Below are 20549 nucleotides of genomic sequence, written 5' to 3'. Positions count from 1 at the left end.
CTTCTTCTTCTTTTTTCTTTTTCTTTATTAGCATAAATAACATAAGGAAAGATTACTTATTTATTTGTTTTAATTACTTTATTAATTATCTATCATCATATTTTTGTTTTTGTAATAATTACAAAGACGGTGATAACATAAAGTGAGAAATAGCGTCCATATAAGGCTTTTGGCAGGTGATGCTCATGGGTCTGGAAATTCAATAATGGAGCAGGTAGTGGTGCAACCGACGTTTCGGGCAAAACACATTAGGCCGCATCCCATGCTTGGATTCGTGAAGCAACCTGCAAGACAACTGAAAATATCGCAATTTAAGAAGCAGGTTACACTCCCACTAACTTTGTCTGGGCAACTGTCCTGCCGTTCCGAGGCCAACGCATTTTGGGTCATCGCCACCGCCCCTATCCCTACTACCCCTATGCAGATATTCAGCAACAGCAGTCGTGCCAGTACCACGCTCACGGACCTCGATGATCTCAATCCAACACTACCCATTTTTATTACGAATTAATAATAATCAAAGAGCTTGAATATTTGTGTGTATATATAGCAGCTTGTGTGTTATATGGGAAGGCAGAGAATTGATTAAACGAATGTAAACACGTTTCTAAGTATATATCAAATCATGCGAGAGGAATGATGATAAATGGTGGGTAAATTTGCTTCAACTGCACGACAATTCTAACTCCAGTTGTTAATATAAATTGCATGCTTGCTTGCTTCATGGCATACCCTCACTACCTAATTGCATTTTACTCCCAAATACGAATTACTCGTGTGTAATTATCATATTTGTTATTTAACGGATCATGCAGTGTTGTAATTATGACCAAATACAAAGTTATTGCATTCATTGCAGTTATTACGAATACACAAGTTACTGTAATAACATATAGAAACTACATTGTAAGGTTTTGTATGTTTAAAGTATTCTCAATATTTATTTCATGCATTAATTTTATTTATTTTATTTATAATTTTGCGTTTTTATCTTATTCTTCTTGTCATGCTTTAATGGCCGTGTATAAACTCATCATTTATTGATTATAATTTTAATTTTAAATTCATTTACTTTATAAAATTTTGATCATTCTGTCAAACATTGATATAAATAGTATAGAAATAACTTTTAGCACTTTAATTTAATTTTCTAAAGCTTAACGAAGAGCATACTCCCTTTTAAGATTAATGTGCTCTTCATGTTACTAAGGAAAGCAATAGTGGATTATAATTGAAACCAATTTTATAGGTTTATGATAGATTTAGGGGTTTTTTTTTTTAAATTTAAGTACTTAATCTGATCATTTATTGAAATTAGGATTTAGTTATTAAAAAATCAAATAAATCAACAATAATTGAAAAACCAAAGCGGACAAAATTTGTGCATAAAGATGGAATACCCTTTAACATTACAAATTTCGTACTCAAACAAAGACAAAAGAATTGGCCATCTATTTAAGGTTAATTATTTGTGATGCATCATGAATAATAGGTGGATTCAGTACAATCAACTTATTTTATTTTTATAATTTTAAATCAAATCAACCTAAATGGTTGAATGCTCTTCTTACATGTTAATCATTAACAACATAACACACTAATCCAGTGGCATTGTATAAGTTTACTTGTTTATTTATTTCAAAGACATTATTCATTGTGTATCATCATATTTTTTTGTTTTGTAATAATAATAACAAACACTTAATAATAAATAAACAACGCGCGCGCTCACACATATATATATATCCCTCTAGGTCTTAACACGGGCTGATTGGCCTCGAATATCAAAGGGGGTGCAGCCAAATTGGCAACTGGTGTTTTCGAAAAAGCACTTAGTGCCGCATCCGATCGAGGGAGATGTCACACAGCCTGCAAGGCAGCCGAGATAACCGCATTTCATGGAGCAGGACATTGTACTCTTTCCGCAATAGCCCCCCAGTTTTGAGGCCAACGCATTTGGGGGCTTCACTTGAGCTGATGCCGCCTTCGCCAATATTCCTATGCAGATACTCAACAACAGCAATCGTGCCATTACCGGAGACTTGGTGTTGGATCCCAGACCACGACCCATATTTTAGTATGCTGCTACGGTCACTGATGGTTAAAGAACTTGATTCACCCAGAAAAGGAAAAAAAAATGTGAAAGAGCTTGAATATGGATACTAGATTTTATATATATGTAATTGCAGCTTGTGTTTAAATGGGAAAGAAGAGTGTTGATAAACGACTGAAAACATGCACGTTTCTCAGTATCATGCAAGAGGAGTGATGACGGTGGGTTGATTTGCTTTAGCTGCACGACAATTCTAACTAATAAAACATTATTATATGCTTGCATTTTACTTTAAAATATGCATTCCAATTCTCATCTCATAGATTGTTTTAATCATATTATGTTTACCCCAATTACAATGTTAGGGAGACGTAGTCATTGATTCTTTCTTTTTAACATTTTAATTGCAATATTTATTATAAAAAGTAAGACACGCACTTCAAAAACCACCCATTCATAATTCATTAACTGTAAAGCCACAATGGGTAAAATATAAAAGTGGTTTCATTAGATAATAGTTAATCTTGAATACATGTTCTGTTCTGTATATCCAGAGTTACTAGCTAGAATATGATGTCGATCGGAGCTTTGCGATATGTGTGTCATACTGTGATTAAGCTCTTGGTTCACTTCTACGATCTATTAGATTCAACTATCCATGATTGATCGGAGGAGGTCTCCCTCGCCCTTCTTTCTTCACCACCTTCATCAAAGTTTCCCGTCTTAATTTCGTCAATGTTCTCCCACTTTGCTAGCTCTCTTCAGTTGCAATGTCGTGTTATCTGATTTTTCTCAACTTGAAGCCTCTTCATCATTCATCGACTTTCCGATCGAAATGACAGCCCGAAAATGAGCAAGTCGGGAACGAAAGCCAGTGCTGGGTTTTTGTCATTGGGCTGCTTGGTCAAGCTTTGGAGGCCATATATAAGTGTTTGGTGGTCTCGTTGTCAGTGTCAATGCGTATGTGACGTAAGGCCAGAGGTGGCAAAGCATTGGTGGAGGTAGAAATTTGTTTGGATTGAGTAATGACTTTTTGGAAGGCCGCCTATAAATTTATCCGGAAATAATGTAGAAACAAAATGTTTTCATAGAAATTCAGCTTTTTTTTATGGATATTTTTTAAAATAAGCTCAATTTCTTTTATTAATTTGATTTGTATTATTATTTAGTTAATTTGATCAATAATTTTCTAAAATAGATAATTTTTTAATGTAAATGATAACTATAATATTAATTTTTAATAATATTTTTCTAAATAATTAAAAATATATAAAATTATTTAAATTTAAATATATAAAAATAACAATTTGACTGTATTTAAAAAGTTAATAATTAAATTTGACTCTTTTCAAAATATTAAAATCAAAATTAACTAAAATAAATAAATTTAATAAAAATTAAATTATCATTATATCTAAAAATAAAATAAAACATCGATTTGGTTTGTTACTTTGATTAGATTGATTTGATGTGGGAGCCATGGTGACCTGCTAGCAAACTCTATGTCACAATTTACTTATGATTAGAATTTTGTTTTAAGGCGAAGGTTGGGAGGCTCTGTTACGAAAAATGGTTTCCAATTCCTTTATAAAATCTAAAACAAATATATAATTTTATATTATAAAGATTAAATAATATAACAAATCTCAATAAAATTAAATACCATTAATACTTAATAAACATATCATATTTTCATTCGAAATATTAATAATATCTATTTATGCTTACACAAATGAAATCAAAAAAATTAAATACGCAATTCAATTAGCAAATGCAAATTTGAGCTGTAAATGTTAACTGCCTTGGTTAGAAAACTTTCATTATAACCTCAACCATATTTGGTTTTTGTTCCCCATCACCCAAACAAGGCTTGTCTAGTGTACATTTCAAGACTAGGGTCGATGGGGACCATGTTATATACCTATTGGTTTAATTATTATTTAATATTAATTCATTTATTAAATAATTTAAATCAGTAAAGAAATTAAAAAAAAAAAACTGATTTTTTTTAAATACACATCCATCGTTTCACTTCTCTCTTTTAATGTCTAAAATAAAAATATTATTTTTAAGTAAAAGGAAGTGTAATTAAAGGATTAAACGCATATTATTTAAATGCCTAACAAAATAAATTTTGACATTAAGGATGTATTTGGTTGGGTTAAAATATGAAAGAATAATAAGAGAGTAAAAAGAAATCAATTTTGAGTATAGTTGATTGAGAGGAAAGAAAATAGAAGGGATAGTCATTTTCCATTCTAATATATAAATATTAAAAATAAATTCTTATAAATTAAAAAATTAAATAAGAGAGATGTATATAATATTTCAAACTTATACATTTTCTAAATATTTTATTTTTTCTTATCATTTTAAATTCTACCGAGTAATTAATAGAAAGAAAATTTATGAACCTTCCAATTTTTTCAGACTTAAATAAAATGTATAAAATAAATTACAGCATCAATACTCAAAGTTGATAAAAGTTTTTTTTGGATGTGATTTACGAGGGAAAGGAGTTGGTATTAGATTATGAAAACATTTACCATGTAAATAGAAATTTTATATAATAATTAAATATAATTTTGTTTGAAATAGTAAAATTGAGATGTTCAAGTTTATGTGTTCCAGGCTTGAAGTTATTATTTTATAAAAGTAATATATTTTGTGTAATTTATAACTCATAACGGAAATTTAATCTAAATTTTACATTAATTTAATCTAAATCTTAAATGTAATATAGATTACGGAATGAATGTGAACATATGTACTATCTTTTCATTCATTAATATTATAAATTTTATTGAGTTTACAGATAATTGAATATTAATTTACTTGAAAAAATAAAATTCCATATTCATTAATTAAAAATGGTTGACTTCACAGGATAGTAGAGGGACAGCATGTGAGAGGGCTTCTCGGACTTAGAATTTCATAGTCTATTTCCTCTCTGTAAAAAAAATAAAAAAGAGTTGGATTTGATGTACGAACTCCGTTTAGTTGGGAAAAAAAGGGTTTCTTTAATTTTGAGAATCATAATAAATTAAAGATATATTGACATAAAAATTTCAATTATTTTTTAATAGTTAGGAATTCTTCATAAATTTAAGACATAATTGCGTATATAAAAATAACATATAATAAATAAATATATTATTTGAAATTAATTAATCATAATATCACAGTAAATATGTACAATATTAAATAAAAAATAAATTATGAGTAAAATAAAATTTAAACCCATAAATAAATCAAATTAATAACATTAAATGTAGTACAATTGTTTTTCATGTGTTGTCATCAATTGTGATTTAATATAGAGTTAACTTGTGATACAAACTAAATGAACAACATTATCAATATATACAACTGATGAAAATAATAAATTGTATATTTTAAAACAAAATTCTATACAATAAATTAAAATTAAACTTTTGTTGAGTAGTAAATTTAATGTTTTAGTAATTCAATTCATGGAGGTTCTAATTTCGAATATACATATCTTAATTGGCTTTTGTTAAAATGAAAAACGAAAATACCATGGAATAATATTAATTTTTAAATTAGAAAAAGATACTTGCGTAATTTATTGACCGAATTGATAACTCGATTGAGGGTGATACCAATTCAATCAAAGAGTTCAATAAATAGAATAAAAATTAAAATTTAAAAGCTATTCAATTTATGAAACCACCCACCTCTCACTTTACACTTTTTTTTTTTATCTAGAATTTTCAAAAACAAATAGATGGTCAAATTAATTAGGTTATTGATTCATAGATCCAATTTGTCTAGTTCAATAAAAATATTAAAAATTCATAAAAATAAAATATATTAAAAATAAAAGTTTTGATTCAAAGTACTTGGGTTTAATAGTGTAAATATGAACTATGAATATATAGAAATATCACAAAATAAGTGTGTGAATGTAATTTTAATTGATGAATTATGTGCTTAAATATAACATCTTTTGCTTAAATCCATACTATTAAATTGAATAATAGGTGTTATATAATCACTTAATTCAATTGGATTTTAAACCTTTCAATCAATTTATATCATTTTTCGAATCAACCCGTTTAATATATTTTTTCAAAGTGATACCCCGACAAATGATCCAATCACAGGTGGGCATAGCATTTTTCTTCTTCATTTCCGGTTTCTCAACCGGTCATATTTTATTTTATTTTATTTGACACCTTTTATCTTTAACAAAATATTATTATTTGGTACTTTCTCGTATTTTTATTATATTTAATCACTTTTTACTCCCAAACAGAGTGTACCGATTTATAATATAATTAGTGGTTACTAATTATTTCTGCTATACATTATAAAAAATATTCTTTTATCAATCCATTTTATAAAAATATACATTATTATTGTTTATTTTATAATTGAAGGAGGAAAATAAAATTATTTAGGATGGAGCTCAAAATTCTCACATTTAAAATATAATATTTTTATTATTAGATAAAATGTTGTTGCATATATTATTATAGTTATACACAACATTTAATTATAAATAATTATTACATTATCCTTTTCTATCAAAACTAATCCCTGATAGCTACAAATGACAAATGTTGGATATAATTAAAATATTTTAGTGATGTAATGGGAAAATTTTGGTCATAAGTCCAGCAATTAACCATGTTTTAATATTACAATTTATTCTAGAATTAAAAAATAAAAAGAATGTTTATTATTTGGTTTAATTATACTCCAAACCTCTGTACTATTTGAACATTTTCAAGTTTAGTTCATTTATTTCTAATTTCATGGATTTAGTCCCATTACTCTTTCAGTTTAATAATTGCAATCCAATTGATACTACTGGTTAAGTTAAATTATGTGACTTTTTAAACTTAAAAAATTATTCATGTGATTAATATTACACCCATAAAGGATCAAATAAGCAAATAAAAATATTGAATGAGACTAGAAGGTTTTATTATTATTATAAATATGAGTTGGAAGGATTTTTATTACGAATACGATAATTGTACATCTCTTTGGCATTAATTTAGATATGGAGAGTGAAAGTTGATATATGTATATATATATTTACTTACACAGCTTCCACATGTTTTAAAGTTGATTACATCTAATTTAATTTAATGAAAGTCTTTTGATAGTGTTATTAATTTGACTTTAATTATTAAATTAAAATAATAAAAAGGATCAACTTTCAGGAATTAAAAGTAGAGAGTACATGGACTGGAAGCGAAATTAGACCTTTGCCCTTTCATTTCTCGAAATCGCAAACATTATATCAATAATTAAATGATTGTGAACAATTATTTATGATTACCTAAAATGGATAGATTTAAAGAGTTAGATCTCTACATCAAATTAATGTTGGTTTTGCAATTTGATGGGTAATTTATTATCTGATTTTCTTTTTTATATTTAAGGTATAAAATTTCATCAATTTAAAAAAAAAGAAGTAAGTTTCTGTTTTTTTTTTCTTCTTTCTTCACTCAATTGGGTATTTAAACTTTTAAAATGTATTAAAATGCCTTTAAATTTTTTCAAATAAAGCAATTAAGCCCAAGCTCTATTTTTCGCACTCAATTGAGTACTCAAATTGTCAAAATACATTAAAAAAGCCCTTTAACTATTAAAGTTATTTAACCCTAATTTTTTTCGGTTAAAGTCACTCCGTGCCACAATCACAAAGTGACATTTGACAAAAAAATATAAAAAATAAAAATCAATAAAAGTTATAAGAATGATTAAATTTTAATAAAAACATAAAAATTATAAAAAAATTATAAAAATTGTAAAAGATTGTAGATTTTATAAAATTATAAAATGCATCAAAAGGCTATTTACTCATTAACTTTAATAGTTGATTGTTAAAGTTAATGTCCCTAAATTTTTCTAGTTAAAGTCATTACGTGTCACAACACAACGTGACATGTAGCGAAAATGATAAAAAATTAAAAAAATAAAAGTTATAAGGAAATTAAATAATGTTTCTTTTGGTACTATAAATTTTATAATTTTTAAGAATTTTATATTTATTTACATTTTTATAATTTTCTATATATTTTATAAATTTTTCTAATTTTAATAAATTTCAAATATTTTTATTTAAATTTAATATTTTTATAATTTTTACCACATGTCATATCGTGGTTGTAACATATGGTTGCTTTAATTGAAATAAATTAGGGATAATTGATTTTAACAATCAACAGTTAAGTTAACGATTAAAGGGTCTTTTTAATATATTTTGACGATTCAGTACCTAATTGAGTAAAAAGTTAAATACTTTTTTGAAAAAATTGAGAACTTTTACCCTTAATTTTCTCTTTCATATTAAATGATTTATTGTATTAAAATGTATAAGTAGTATAAATTCATCAACTTTTAGCATTATTTTAAAACTAAATTACATCTTAAATCTTCAAAATCTTACAATACATCCCAACTTGGTTGTGTTATTAAAGTTGAGATTGTTATGAGTTATTATCTATGAGTTCAATCAAAGATTTTTTAGGTTTAAAATTATTTACGATTTCGAAATTTCGATAACATCATACTTTATACTAATATTACAATAATTATAATATATTATTTGTAATTTAAAGATTTAAAATGGATTTAAAATCTATTATATTATAAATTGATGTAAAATTAATGTTATAATTCAACTCTTTAGAATTGATTGTGGGGAAAAAAGTTCTAAAACATTTATGATTTTAATTTATTGCCAAATAAGGTCTAAGGTCGTCAAATTAGAAAAAATGAAAAAAAGAGTTCTTTTTGAAAATAAAAGATAAAATTGAAATTGGAAAAAAAGGTCAAATCTTCAAATGAAGTGGCGAAGGGGGTTGGATTGGAATTAGATGTGTAGTTTTATTTTATATATATTTTTGTGGTGGTGGGCTTTAACCGTTTTCAAACCAAAAAAAAAAAAAAAGAAGAAAACTCGAAGAAAAGAGATAGAAAGAAAAGAGAAACAGGGAAACCTGTGCTGTGAAACAAAAAGCTGAGATAATACACTGCAGCCAAAGAAAAACAATAAACCAAAAAGCTCAAATCCCAATCAGTTTAATTAAGCCAAAAATCATCGGGAATACATACTTTGTTCATCGATTCTCCTCTTTGATCTTCTTTTCGTTTTTTTCCCTTTTTCATCTGAAAGCTTTAGCTATGGATCCTTTCGATTTGTTTCGCAAAGGTATAATTTTCTTCTTAGATCTCTCTCTTTTTTTTTTCATCTGTCTTTCTCCGTTCCGTTTATTACAAAATTTACCTTTTTTTATAATTTTTTTTATTTTTTTGTGTTGGATTGACTTGAGATCTCGGATACTTTGGGACTAGATAATGGGAGATTATAGATTTGACTTATGCTGCCTTTTCGTTTTAATTATTCGTTTAGCTAGATACCTAGAAAGCTTTTTTCTTATTCTTATTTTTATTTTTAATTAGGGTTTTTAATTAAAGGAGCTTGCTATTTAATTCTTACTTGAGGATTTTGTGATTTTCTTTTCTCTTCAGGTTAAAGTCTTGTTGATAAGTGAATTTCAAGGCTTTGAACTGTATATTGGTATAATTTTGGTTTATTTAATGAAAATCTCGCTATTAATTCGTAGTCTCAAGGCTTAATTTTAATGTTACTTTTATAGGAAACTTTTGGCTGTGAGCCCCATTCAGTTTTTAATTAAACACAGCACTATGTTTGTTTCATTTAAAGCAATGGATTTTGCCTGCGTAAGAGTCAAATACGGTTTAATATTTCCTTTATCTTAGTCATTTCGATTGTCTTGGCCTTTCGTAATCATTATTTTATTGGAGATGATTAGTGTGACAGTTTATATAAAGAGCAATGTGGTGTTTTTGGTATTAATCTCGTTCTAGATTTGTTATTGAGTTATTTTCTGCTGAGGGTTGATTTTATACATGTGTGTTTGTCTTCAATTTAAGATTCTTTTGTAAGTTTGACTAATTAATATTGTGATACGGATGGACGGTTTTGCAGGTTTTGGTTAGAATTTAGTGGAACTCAAGTGTATATCCTCTGCATCAGTTTCCTTTATATACGTAGAATCTACTTTATCTTTTTCAGTAAAGAATGAGCTTGTCCAAGAAAGGGACCCAAATTAGTGATGCAAAATCAAATGCCCCTAGCAAGGCAACAACTTTGAATCCTAATGCAGCCGAGTTTGTGCCCTTCTCTCTTAGGTCGCCATCTTCATCAGGAAGCACTAGAGCAGCTGCTACAGCAACGTTTTCTACTTCTGGTAGCGTAGGAAAAGCAGTGCTTGATCGGTCAGGGTCTTCTGTTTCAAATAATTCTGATGATGAGGCTCATCAGTTCTGGCGACACCAGCTCCCTGATGATATTACCCCAGACTTTAAGGTTATTAACGAGGATGATTCACAAAGTATGGAGCCTGGGAGCCTCTCCTTAGCAGGCTTGTCTTTGCATGATGGTAGCGAAGCTTCAAGGTTTCCCGCATCTGCTGCTGGTGGATTTGTATTTGGTGATCAGCAGGAACTACTGCATCAGTATGGTAATGGTAATAACTTGGATGAAAAATATAGATATCCTTCTTCATCCTATGGAGAGGAGCCTATTTCAGCTAGTTTTTTGAACTTACAACTCAAACCTTGGGATGAGCAACTTGTTAACAGTGATCAGTTGATTGGCAATGGGAGGGAAAGACAACTGTTTGATGGAAATTCTAGGCATGCATTTGCCAGTGATATTTTGGGTGAGCACACAAATATCAATGATACTGAAATGAATCATGTGGATTTTTTGGCTTCCCAGTTCCCTGGATTCGCTGCTGAAAGCCTTGCTGAAGTTTATTTCGCCAATGGTTGTGACTTAAATCTAACCATAGAGATGCTTACACAACTTGAGGTGAGTGGTGCTCAACTGTTTTTAGTTGGTCAATTTTCAAGTGCTTGCATCTGTGCTTTGTTTATGTAGTGATGAAGAGCTATTATATCTTCAAGTTATATGTAGATATATATTATTTTATGGTTATCTTATTTTTTTGCTTAATGTATTATTTTATGATTATCATTTGCTAGAAAGTTGCAGAATACTAAAGGAATGGTTTATGTTTGAAGTCTCGATGTGGAACTCTTTTAGAAGTTTTCCGTATTCCTTTATTTTTACACTGCAACTGCTTATCATTTTTCTTCTCATGTGGTACTTATGGGATGTTGGGAATCTGCCGTGAGCACCATGGATTTCGTGGATGGTAATAGTTGGATGCTATTGCTAACTGTTGTTTTACAGGGAAAAGTTGGCTCCCCTTAAAGTTTTGAGGTGACTCAATTCGACCATAGTCTTGTATGTTGACTCTAGTTCATGCTATCCTGTGGCCTGGTAGAGGGGTAGATTTCCTTATGTGATTTTCTTCTCTTTTTGTTATTCCTTTTTGAAGTTATATCTTCTTAGGTTTTTGTTTTCGGCTCACAATTATCTAGCATACTCAAAAGGGTTTTGGAGTTTTGTTATATGTTTTGGTCCTTTTAATGGTACCAAAACTTTTAGCATTTCATGGGTCGTTTTGATTCTTATTGCAGCTTCAAGTTGATGGCGGTTTCAACCAGAACCTGAATTCAAAGACCTTGTCAGCTCCCAATCTGAGTACAATGGACTTTCCTGCACTTACTGTGTCAGATGGTCAGAGTGGTCCTCCAAAATATACAGGAGATGATCTTCAACATAGTGCCAGTACCTATCGATCTTCGGACAAGGACAATCCGCTTATGTTCAAAACCAGTTCTTCCCTTCCATCCAGAGGTGCCATAGATTTTGCATCAGCTGTCAGGAAAATGGCATCTCAAGATTCTGGAATGTGGAAGTATGATAGAAATGGTTCTGCTGATTCAACTGTGGGGTCAAGTAGAAGTTCTAATGGGTCAGCTAATTCCTACAGTGCTGCACCTGGAAGAGGGGTTTATGCTAATAGGTTGCAGACTCGTGGTTCAGCTCGTTCAGCTCCTGTTTGGCTTGAAACTGGAGATGCAGTGGGTAATATTCTGCTCTTGATAAAATTCATGCATTTATAAAGCTTTTAATAGGAGCATTCTATCCTCTCTACATATCTATATGCTTTAACATTATTGCTCTGGCAGGAAATTTATACTCTGAACTACGGGAAGAAGCTCGAGACCATGCGCGTTTACGTAATGCTTATTTTGAACAGGTGTTTTATTGGAAATTTTATTTAAGCTGCTATATTTTGTAGAGTTTTCATTTTTGTTTGCAAGCTATGAAATGAAGTTCCTTCACATGTTCAGCCTAATTGCTCAACTGCTTCTTGTTTCTTTCAATTTTTTTGTGCCCCATTTTGCAACCCTAGAAAATAAGTTTTCTTTTTTAGTCCTTTCCTGTATGGCACTTTGAGTTTTGCTTCTGCTTTTACTGCTATCTCTTTGTTAACTTTATAGTTTTCCACTAAGTTATATCAATCTTCAATTGGCTTAGCTAGATATAGGAAAAATTAATAGAATTTGGACTCCAGTAGTGTACTCCCTCCCCCCACTCAAAAAAGAAAATAAAAATCTTGAGGTAAGCTTCAACGCGTTTCATGTTGACTGATGCATCATCATTGGGCTTTCTCCATGTTGACTGATGCATCATCATTGGGCTTTCTCAAGTTAGGAAGTAAACAAGTCTGTTTAATATCCTGAATGAGCATGTGTTTGATGAGTAGCAGCCCTTGCTTTTGAGAGTTGATTGAATTATACATGTACAGAGCGCATCAACTATTGACTGGTAGAAGGAAAATTTCTAAAGTTTGGCTGCTCTTCATCGATTGTATCTCTCTTGTTCTTTCTTTCTACCCCACTGAACTAGGCCCACTCATCTTACTTATATATTTAAGTGATATTACTTCTTGCATATTTAACATAGGCACGTCAAGCATTTCTCATTGGCAACAAGGCTCTAGCAAAGGAACTTAGTGTGAAAGGACAAATGCACAATATGCATATGAAGGCGGCTCATGGAAAAGCTCAGGAATCTATATATCACCAGAGGTTTGTCATTTCTTTCCTGTTGTACGTGGTCCCTTGACAGGGTGGTTTCAAGGCTTCTAGCCCTTCTTCTCTTGCTATGAATTATTATTGCTTTTATTATCTGTTTGATCAATGGATATTTTTGTGTGGAGACTGAAGAGTAAAAACATTGGTTCCTGAGATCTATGAGGGGGTGGTATTAATTATCTGTGCTGTTTCGACATTTAAGTATAATTGGTTTGTATACCTCACTTCTACTAGCCTGACCCCCCGTTTCTTCTTTCACTATCCATCCATCTGTTCATCTTTCATACTCACAGGTCTGATGCATAATATAACTGAGTTTGTCAGTTTTGAAGCCTGGTCGTTTGTTATTTCCAATAATCCAAATTCATGTTTTCTTATTAGGTCGCTTAATACTAGTTTTTTCTTGTTTGACTGCTTATGAACTATGATAATATAGGAACCCAGTTCCTCTAGAGAATTTCAGAGGGCAGGAGCGGATGATAGACCTGCATGGATTGCATGTTAGTGAAGCCCTTCATATGCTGAAACATGAACTATCAGTGCTGCGGAGCACAGCACGGGCAGCAGATCAGCGTCTGCAGGTATGCATATGTGTTGGAACTGGCCACCATACTAGGGGTTCTCGTACTCCAGCGAGACTTCCAGTTGCTGTGCAACGGTATCTGCTTGAAGAAGAGGGCCTTGACTATACAGAACCACAGCCAGGGCTACTTCGAGTTGTCATATATTGAAGCCATGGACTTGACAGCGTTGAGCTATAGGAAGTTTTTGACACTACAGAAAAAAAAAAAAAACCATCAAGTCATAGTCACCATAGTCATTCTTGTATCTATACATGGGAGGAAATGGAAAGGGGGATGTAGTTGAAGTCTGGAAAAGGAAATCAAAAAACAGAAAGTTAGGGGAAGGAAAAAGTTTAAAAAACAAAAAGAAGCAGAAGTGTATCATTAAAGTTTTAGCCAGATGACCTCAGGAATTGCATTTTGGTAGCATCAGGGGTGGGGGAGTTGCGCTGGGGCGGACATTGCCTGCAAGCAAGCAACATCTTTTCTCCGGTTTGTTAATTTTGTATCTTAAATCTTACTATGTTAAATTTTGGGTTTAATTCTCAGATGTAACTGATAGATTTGAATTACATGATATTACGATTCATGAAATGTAACTCATGCTGGAACTTTGATGTTTCTATTCTGCTTGTCTGTGCTCTCTAGTATGGAGATTTTATTAGGGTGTAGATTCTCTTTTTTGGTTCATTATTAGGGGATGGATTTAGATTAGGGTCGGAATTTTGGTATATAATCATTTTAGTTTTAGGTTTGGTTTTGTTGGTAAAAAGAAATTGTATTGACATTCCTTTATGCCTTATTGCGAGTGGTTGGGTGCAAGAGTTTATCGTTAAATGGAAGGAAACACCCCTTGAACAGCACACATTTGCCGACATGATCAAAACAATGACGTTCTGATATAGAAAACAAAGATGATGGAATCCAATAATACACGAAAAGCATTTCATACCAAATGCAAAAGAACAATAGCAAACAACGGGATGACTGTGGATGGGGACTCCCAACATTTTTGTATCATATAGTCCTTAATAGCGGCCACTGTAAGATTTACTTGGTCCAAATGTTGTATGTCTGCAATAGCAGAGGACAGGAATCTTGTGGAAGAGAACAAAACCGGGGGGGGGGGGGGGTAACTCTGAAGATTCAAGTCAAAGCCGAGTGATATTGTTGAAAGGATATTAACCCAACTGAGTAGCCTTACCTGACCAATCTTTTGTTTCTTCAACTTTATGATCACTGCTAGTTTCTTATCGTTCTCACTTTTTTCTTGATGGTAATCCTTCGGAAATTTGGCCATTGTGCTGAGCCTGAGATAGACTAGAAAAAAGGGGGTTTTCTTATCAGCTTTGCATAAAAAAAAATCACCTTCAATGCACCCAGATTTCTGCATGATGGAATGCAAGTAAGGGCTGCCAAAAACCAAAGTTGTTGGGACACTGCAACACTCTTTAAGCTTTATCAACTTTTAACGGCAGGGGAATCTCATCATTGGGTTCTACCATCTTTTTATTTCTATATATCAATAGAGAATGTTGTATTATCCGGCAGTCGGCCATTTTCCTTCATATTTCTTCACAGTATTTTAGGACGAAGCTGATCTTCATCATGTTAAATATAGAGCTATGAAAAACAAAGTTTAAGTTCGCTCATTCACTCTTCCTTTCACACCGGACACACTATAACTAAACAAGGATCATGTCATAATACGATGTGTAACTATTTTTTTTCGTTGAAATGTTGATGCTGCTAACTGAAGATTCGAAACCATCTTCGGTATTGGTATATGAAGGCATCTAATGCAAATGGCATGTTTAGGCTCTAATCAAGAGTTCATATACATTACTGTTATTATCTCCGCTAACACGCTTCAACATTTCAAAGCTTTTACGACTTCCTAGGAAATCTATTCGTTTGAAAACCGTATATCCATGTTCTATTGTCTCTTTGCTACAGTATGCTGATCGAAGCCTGTCAGCATGCCTTGAGTCTGTGTGAATAGCGGCCTCTATTTCATGGACTGACATGTTCTCCTACAAAAGATGAGCAACAGCAAAGAGAATCCGGGTAAAGATTGATTGCTTTCAGGACAAGTGCAATATTTGAACAGGTTCCATTAACACAATAAGCTAGAGGCGTATACAAGTCATACCTGATAAAAAGCATATATATAATCCAAAATCTGCAGACATGTAAAGCCATTATTGCTGAAATATGTCCGTGATGAAGGCCCCATTTCAGAAAATCGATCAACTGGAAATAGTATGGTAAGAAAATGGTTCTTGAATATCAACTCATTTTTCTCACTGCAGGAGAATTGAATCAAAACATGAGAAGGAACTGACAATTACAAGGCTAATCAATAGAATATCAAGAGAGTGATCCATCACCTTTCTGTAAGTGACCGGGTTATGTTAGTAAATGAGGTCTCAGAATCCTTGCCATCACCATTTGCATCAAAGAATACAGACTGATGCTCACTAGCATCTTCGCCGCTAACAGTGTCTGTAAAAATAGAGGCAGTCGAAGTTGGCTCTGATATCGACCAGCAAACCGTCTCCAGAAGAATGGTTGGGCTTATTGGACGGAAAGGGTTTTGACAAGTCTGAAAGAAAAACAGATGTTCAAAGAAATGCAAGAATTCACATTAGTATGAAGCTCTAGCACATACCAAACATGATTAAACCACTTGCCTGCATACGGAGACTGCGATGATTTCTAACCCCCGTTTTAGCCAAATGTACAATTTGTTGCCTCTCTTCATGACTTGCATTCCCTCTAACGCTCCGAGTAGATATTGTTGAACTAGCCACATTATTTTCCTATTAAACAAAAGGTGAAAACTTAACATTAGCATCATTCTCGGTCTTTCTAGCATCACAGGGAAGGCATAATATAGTACTATCTGTAATTCTGACAGGAATATATTCAAAAGTACCTCTCCTACAATGCCTTTCTGAGATTTTTCGAGCAGTATCCCAATTTGCCTGGCCAAATCAGCAGACATGTGAACAAGTCTTTGCAAATTTCTATCCTCGGCTGTTTTCAGGACCCATAATGGCTGAGACATTAATATCAAATTCAGTTCAAGCATAACAAATATTTATTGTTCCCATAAGTGCTTCGTATATCTTTTGATGATTATACATAAAAGAACCCTGTCTCCATAACGCAATACAGAAGCACTCACTGTAACTATGTTGTTCGAGTTGCCAATATATCGATGTACAGAGTTTCCTTCACACACTACATGACTTGCACTGCAACCAACAAACCAACCATCTACTGCCATGGCCCCTTCTTCTGATGCTGCCTCGAGAATCTATCAACATACTAAATGTCTCAAAGAATTGCTAAAAGCAACGTAGAAACCGACAGTAACTAAAATAGTGAATCATTTACTAGTCTTTCAGTGATAAATAGACTGATACACCAAATCTATGACCTTAGTTTATGACTTATATATGCAGCAGATGCAACATATTCTAAACTAGCATTACAAAAAGGAAACATGAATTTCAGAATGTTACCTTATTACGTAGTTCAACTGAAATATCAGAATCGATGTATATTGTATGACCAGATAACACTGAGTCCATACTTCTATTGAGGACTCTTCCAGAATACCGTACATTTGCCTTTCCTATCATGTCTAGTTTCTTTGCTTCATGAAAACCGGCAGGAAGACATGAGCTTTCAGAAGCAGTAGACCCAGCAAGCCGATTCAACTCATCTACACATGCGGCATGTTCTTCAGCACCCTTCACAGTGTAGAGTGATTCACTTAACCTTACTGCATGAATGGAGAAAACAAAAATTATAAACTAACAGAAATCAAATTACTCCACAAAAATTATAAACTAACATTTCTGCTTCCATTAACAAGGCAAGCAACAACAGGTAACATAAGGTATCCTAATCTTAACAAGTAGTAGAATAACAGAGTTCGAATTTTCGTATTAAACAAGCATCTAAGTTGTAGCAAATCCTTCATATTGCAACAGAACATAACACAACAGGGAAGTATGAAATGAGAGGCATATCCTAATCTTACCATTCCTCTTGACACTATCCACAAACCATCCAAGTTTAACAAGGAATAGACCATTTCTCGATCCATGTTTTACAGCGTGATCGAACTTACGTCCAGTAACACTGTGACTAATATTAAGGTTCGACATAACAACTGCACTTGCAGCAGTAGAGACAATATAAAAGACAGACAATAGGAAACCTTATTATTATCCATCTGCCAGTTACAATAATGTTAGAAAAATTACAATCAAATTGGTCATTCTTTTTCTCTTTATTCCAATCAGCCAATATAAAGAAAACAATAACAATGAGAAAAGGATATCTGGACCACCAAATGGGTGCATTGAGGATGTAAACTGGTACTGTATTGACCACCTAATCTCTCTGTAGCCTCCATTACTTGTTTCCTTGCTTCTGCAACCAACACATCATCTAACATGAATACAAAGCACAAAATTCTGGGGAGGATTTCATTTAGATACAAATTTACCAACCTTTGGACAAGCCAGTTACGCATATAACAAGACCGGAAAATGGACCAGTGGATCGAACCGGTTCAGAACCAAGAGAGGTAGAAGCAGGGGACATTGGTTCAAACGATTGGAAACTTCTAAATGATGGCACCGAAGATGAGAACCCAACAAACAACTTTGAACAACCTTTGCTGTTTATCACTTCCACCTTGTTAACACCACCCATGTTTTTTTTTCCTTTCTTTCACTTCAAAATTTTCAAAACAAACGAATTTAAATGAACCCAAGGAAAGAAAACTTGAAATAGGCGAGTCAAAAGAAGGAATCCTGAATGTTAAAAAAGAGGAATCAAATAAGGGAAAAAAAATAAAAGTAAGAGAGAGAGGAGGCAAATGGGAATCAGAGATTGGAGACAAACGAGGATTTTTAGTTTATATTTTCATCAGTAGGTTAACTTATTATATACAAAAAGGCTATGGTAAAAAAGAAAAGGTGAATTCTTTTCGAAGGAAGTGATTTGTTTTTGGAGCTCTGCCATACACAGTCATAGATTGAATACAGAGATCAACTTTGGGTGTGTGTGTGTGTTTCTTTTTTCTGTATTGAGTGATCTTTTGAATACAAAGTGGCAACCGTTCAAAGTTTGCAGAAGAAAAAATTGCCAGCTTAGCCAACTATATCCAGAGCACGGGACAGGGTTTTTCTTTTTGCTCTTTTTTACTGTAAATTTCTCGTGCTTTCAAAAGTTTGGTCCTTTTCCTTTTTCCTCTAAAATGGTTTTATGATTTTATTGAATTCACGAGCACCTAGCCAAGTTCGCAGACTTGCAGGGGCTCCACCATTGTAGAGGCCCCCTACCTTAAATGGCGGCAATGGTCTTAGTTTTTAGCCTGTTATATATATATATATAATATTCAAAAATAAAAGAGGATTCCAACGCCGCTCTTTGAGGTACAGAACCACTCATTTATCATTAAACCAAATGCTGGTGGTGACTTCGATGAAGCCGAGCTGTTTTTTTTCAAAGGCATCTTGCCTGGTTTTTCTTTAGTGTTGATATTTAGGTAAATTACACCTAATATCATTAAATTATTAATAAATTTATTTTTAATCATTTAAAAAATTTATTAAATTATTTAAAAATTTCATAATTAAATTATTTAAAATATTTTATTTAAGTTATTGGCTTGTTAAATTATTTTTAAGAAAAGGCTAGTTGATGAGTTTTAAGTAACGGTTCAACGATTTGATCTATCATATATTAGTATACATTGACGAGTAAAAGAAAATGTTTTAAATTTAAATCGATCCAATGATCAGATCGAAGAAGAAAATTGTTTGAAATTTAATTGACAGATTTGTGATATTTAAAGCTATTTCATAAAAAAAACTTAATTATTAAAGAAAATGAGATGAGAGTTTTCAATTAGTGCGCATAATACGAATAAAAAAGCCATACAACAAGGATTTTAATAGCTCAACGACTTAAATAAAAAACTTTTGAATAGTTTAATAAATATTTTGTAATTTTTAAAATTAAGTGACCAAAATATAAATTTACTAATAATTCAAATGATCTTGAATGTAATTTACCTTAATATTAATTTTCGAGTATATAATTTTATATATTATCAATTTATTATTAAAGTAAAATTATATATATTTTATAATATTCGGTTGTTTACATTTATTAATAATATATAAAATTATTCATTAAAAATATTTTTTGCCTTCTTAGACTCTATATTTAAGGAATAAATAAGATATTAGTACTAATAAATTACTAGAGTTTAATAAAAAGAATTTGTTTCAATAATTATAGAATCGAGCTCAAACTATTAATAGAGTTAAATTTAAATTTAATAAAACTTGATTTGAATGACTCTCAAATTTTATAAAAAATTTATATTTTTTAAATTATTAAATTACATAATTATTTTTAATATATATTATTAACCTTAAATTTTATTATCTAACCAAGTTTAAGCTCTAATTTTATCTTTAAAGAAAAAAATTATTAATTGAACTTGAATAATACAATTATATCTTCAACCGAACTTCAACGCAAAAACAAATATTTGACCAAAGTCAAACGGAATATGAAGGTCGGAATTTTGAATTGAACCCTAGCAAATAGGAATAGTCCATGAATGATATTGATGTGACCTTTTTCCCCTTTACCAAAATTTTTACAATGATGGTATTCCTTACTGTCATTTGCGACAAATAAAGTATCTGTGATTGAAACAGGAACCCCTTAAAATAAAGAAACTGCAGCTACTTTTGATTTGAAAATTAACTAGTTTAGTGTCGATTACTGTCATTTTACATACCGTATTTAGTATTTTTACAATTATAAAATTTAATATTCAAATTAATAAATATTTTTAAAATACTTTCCTC

The 20549-nt window shown here is 31.3% G+C and overlaps 2 protein-coding genes across 2 annotated transcripts; one reads left to right on the top strand and one right to left on the bottom strand.

Annotated features, from left to right (window-relative positions):
* The first annotated feature begins 8759 nt into the window (after positions 1–8759).
* Positions 8760–14232, top strand: LOC108450097 (polyadenylate-binding protein-interacting protein 7-like). Its single transcript, XM_017747561.2, has 6 exons — positions 8760–9245; positions 10047–10934; positions 11609–12059; positions 12164–12234; positions 12945–13069; positions 13512–14232. The coding sequence occupies exons 2-6, from the start codon at positions 10140–10142 to the stop codon at positions 13804–13806; spliced, it is 1737 nt and encodes a 578-aa protein (XP_017603050.1). The 5' UTR covers positions 8760–9245; positions 10047–10139; the 3' UTR covers positions 13807–14232.
* A 989-nt stretch (positions 14233–15221) lies between these two features.
* LOC108450080 (uncharacterized) lies at positions 15222–19198 on the bottom strand. Its single transcript, XM_017747549.2, has 10 exons — positions 18168–19198; positions 17996–18087; positions 17693–17795; positions 17169–17431; positions 16829–16960; positions 16577–16699; positions 16332–16460; positions 16029–16243; positions 15791–15944; positions 15222–15671 (listed from the first exon to the last, which is right to left on the bottom strand). The coding sequence occupies exons 1-10, from the start codon at positions 18370–18372 to the stop codon at positions 15453–15455; spliced, it is 1635 nt and encodes a 544-aa protein (XP_017603038.1). The 5' UTR covers positions 18373–19198; the 3' UTR covers positions 15222–15452.
* Between the last annotated feature and the right edge of the window lie 1351 nt (positions 19199–20549).

This window comes from Gossypium arboreum, chromosome 5 (assembly GCF_025698485.1).
Source record: "Gossypium arboreum isolate Shixiya-1 chromosome 5, ASM2569848v2, whole genome shotgun sequence".
Taxonomy (NCBI): domain Eukaryota; kingdom Viridiplantae; phylum Streptophyta; class Magnoliopsida; order Malvales; family Malvaceae; genus Gossypium; species Gossypium arboreum.
This window is presented reverse-complemented; position numbering and strand designations above follow the sequence as displayed.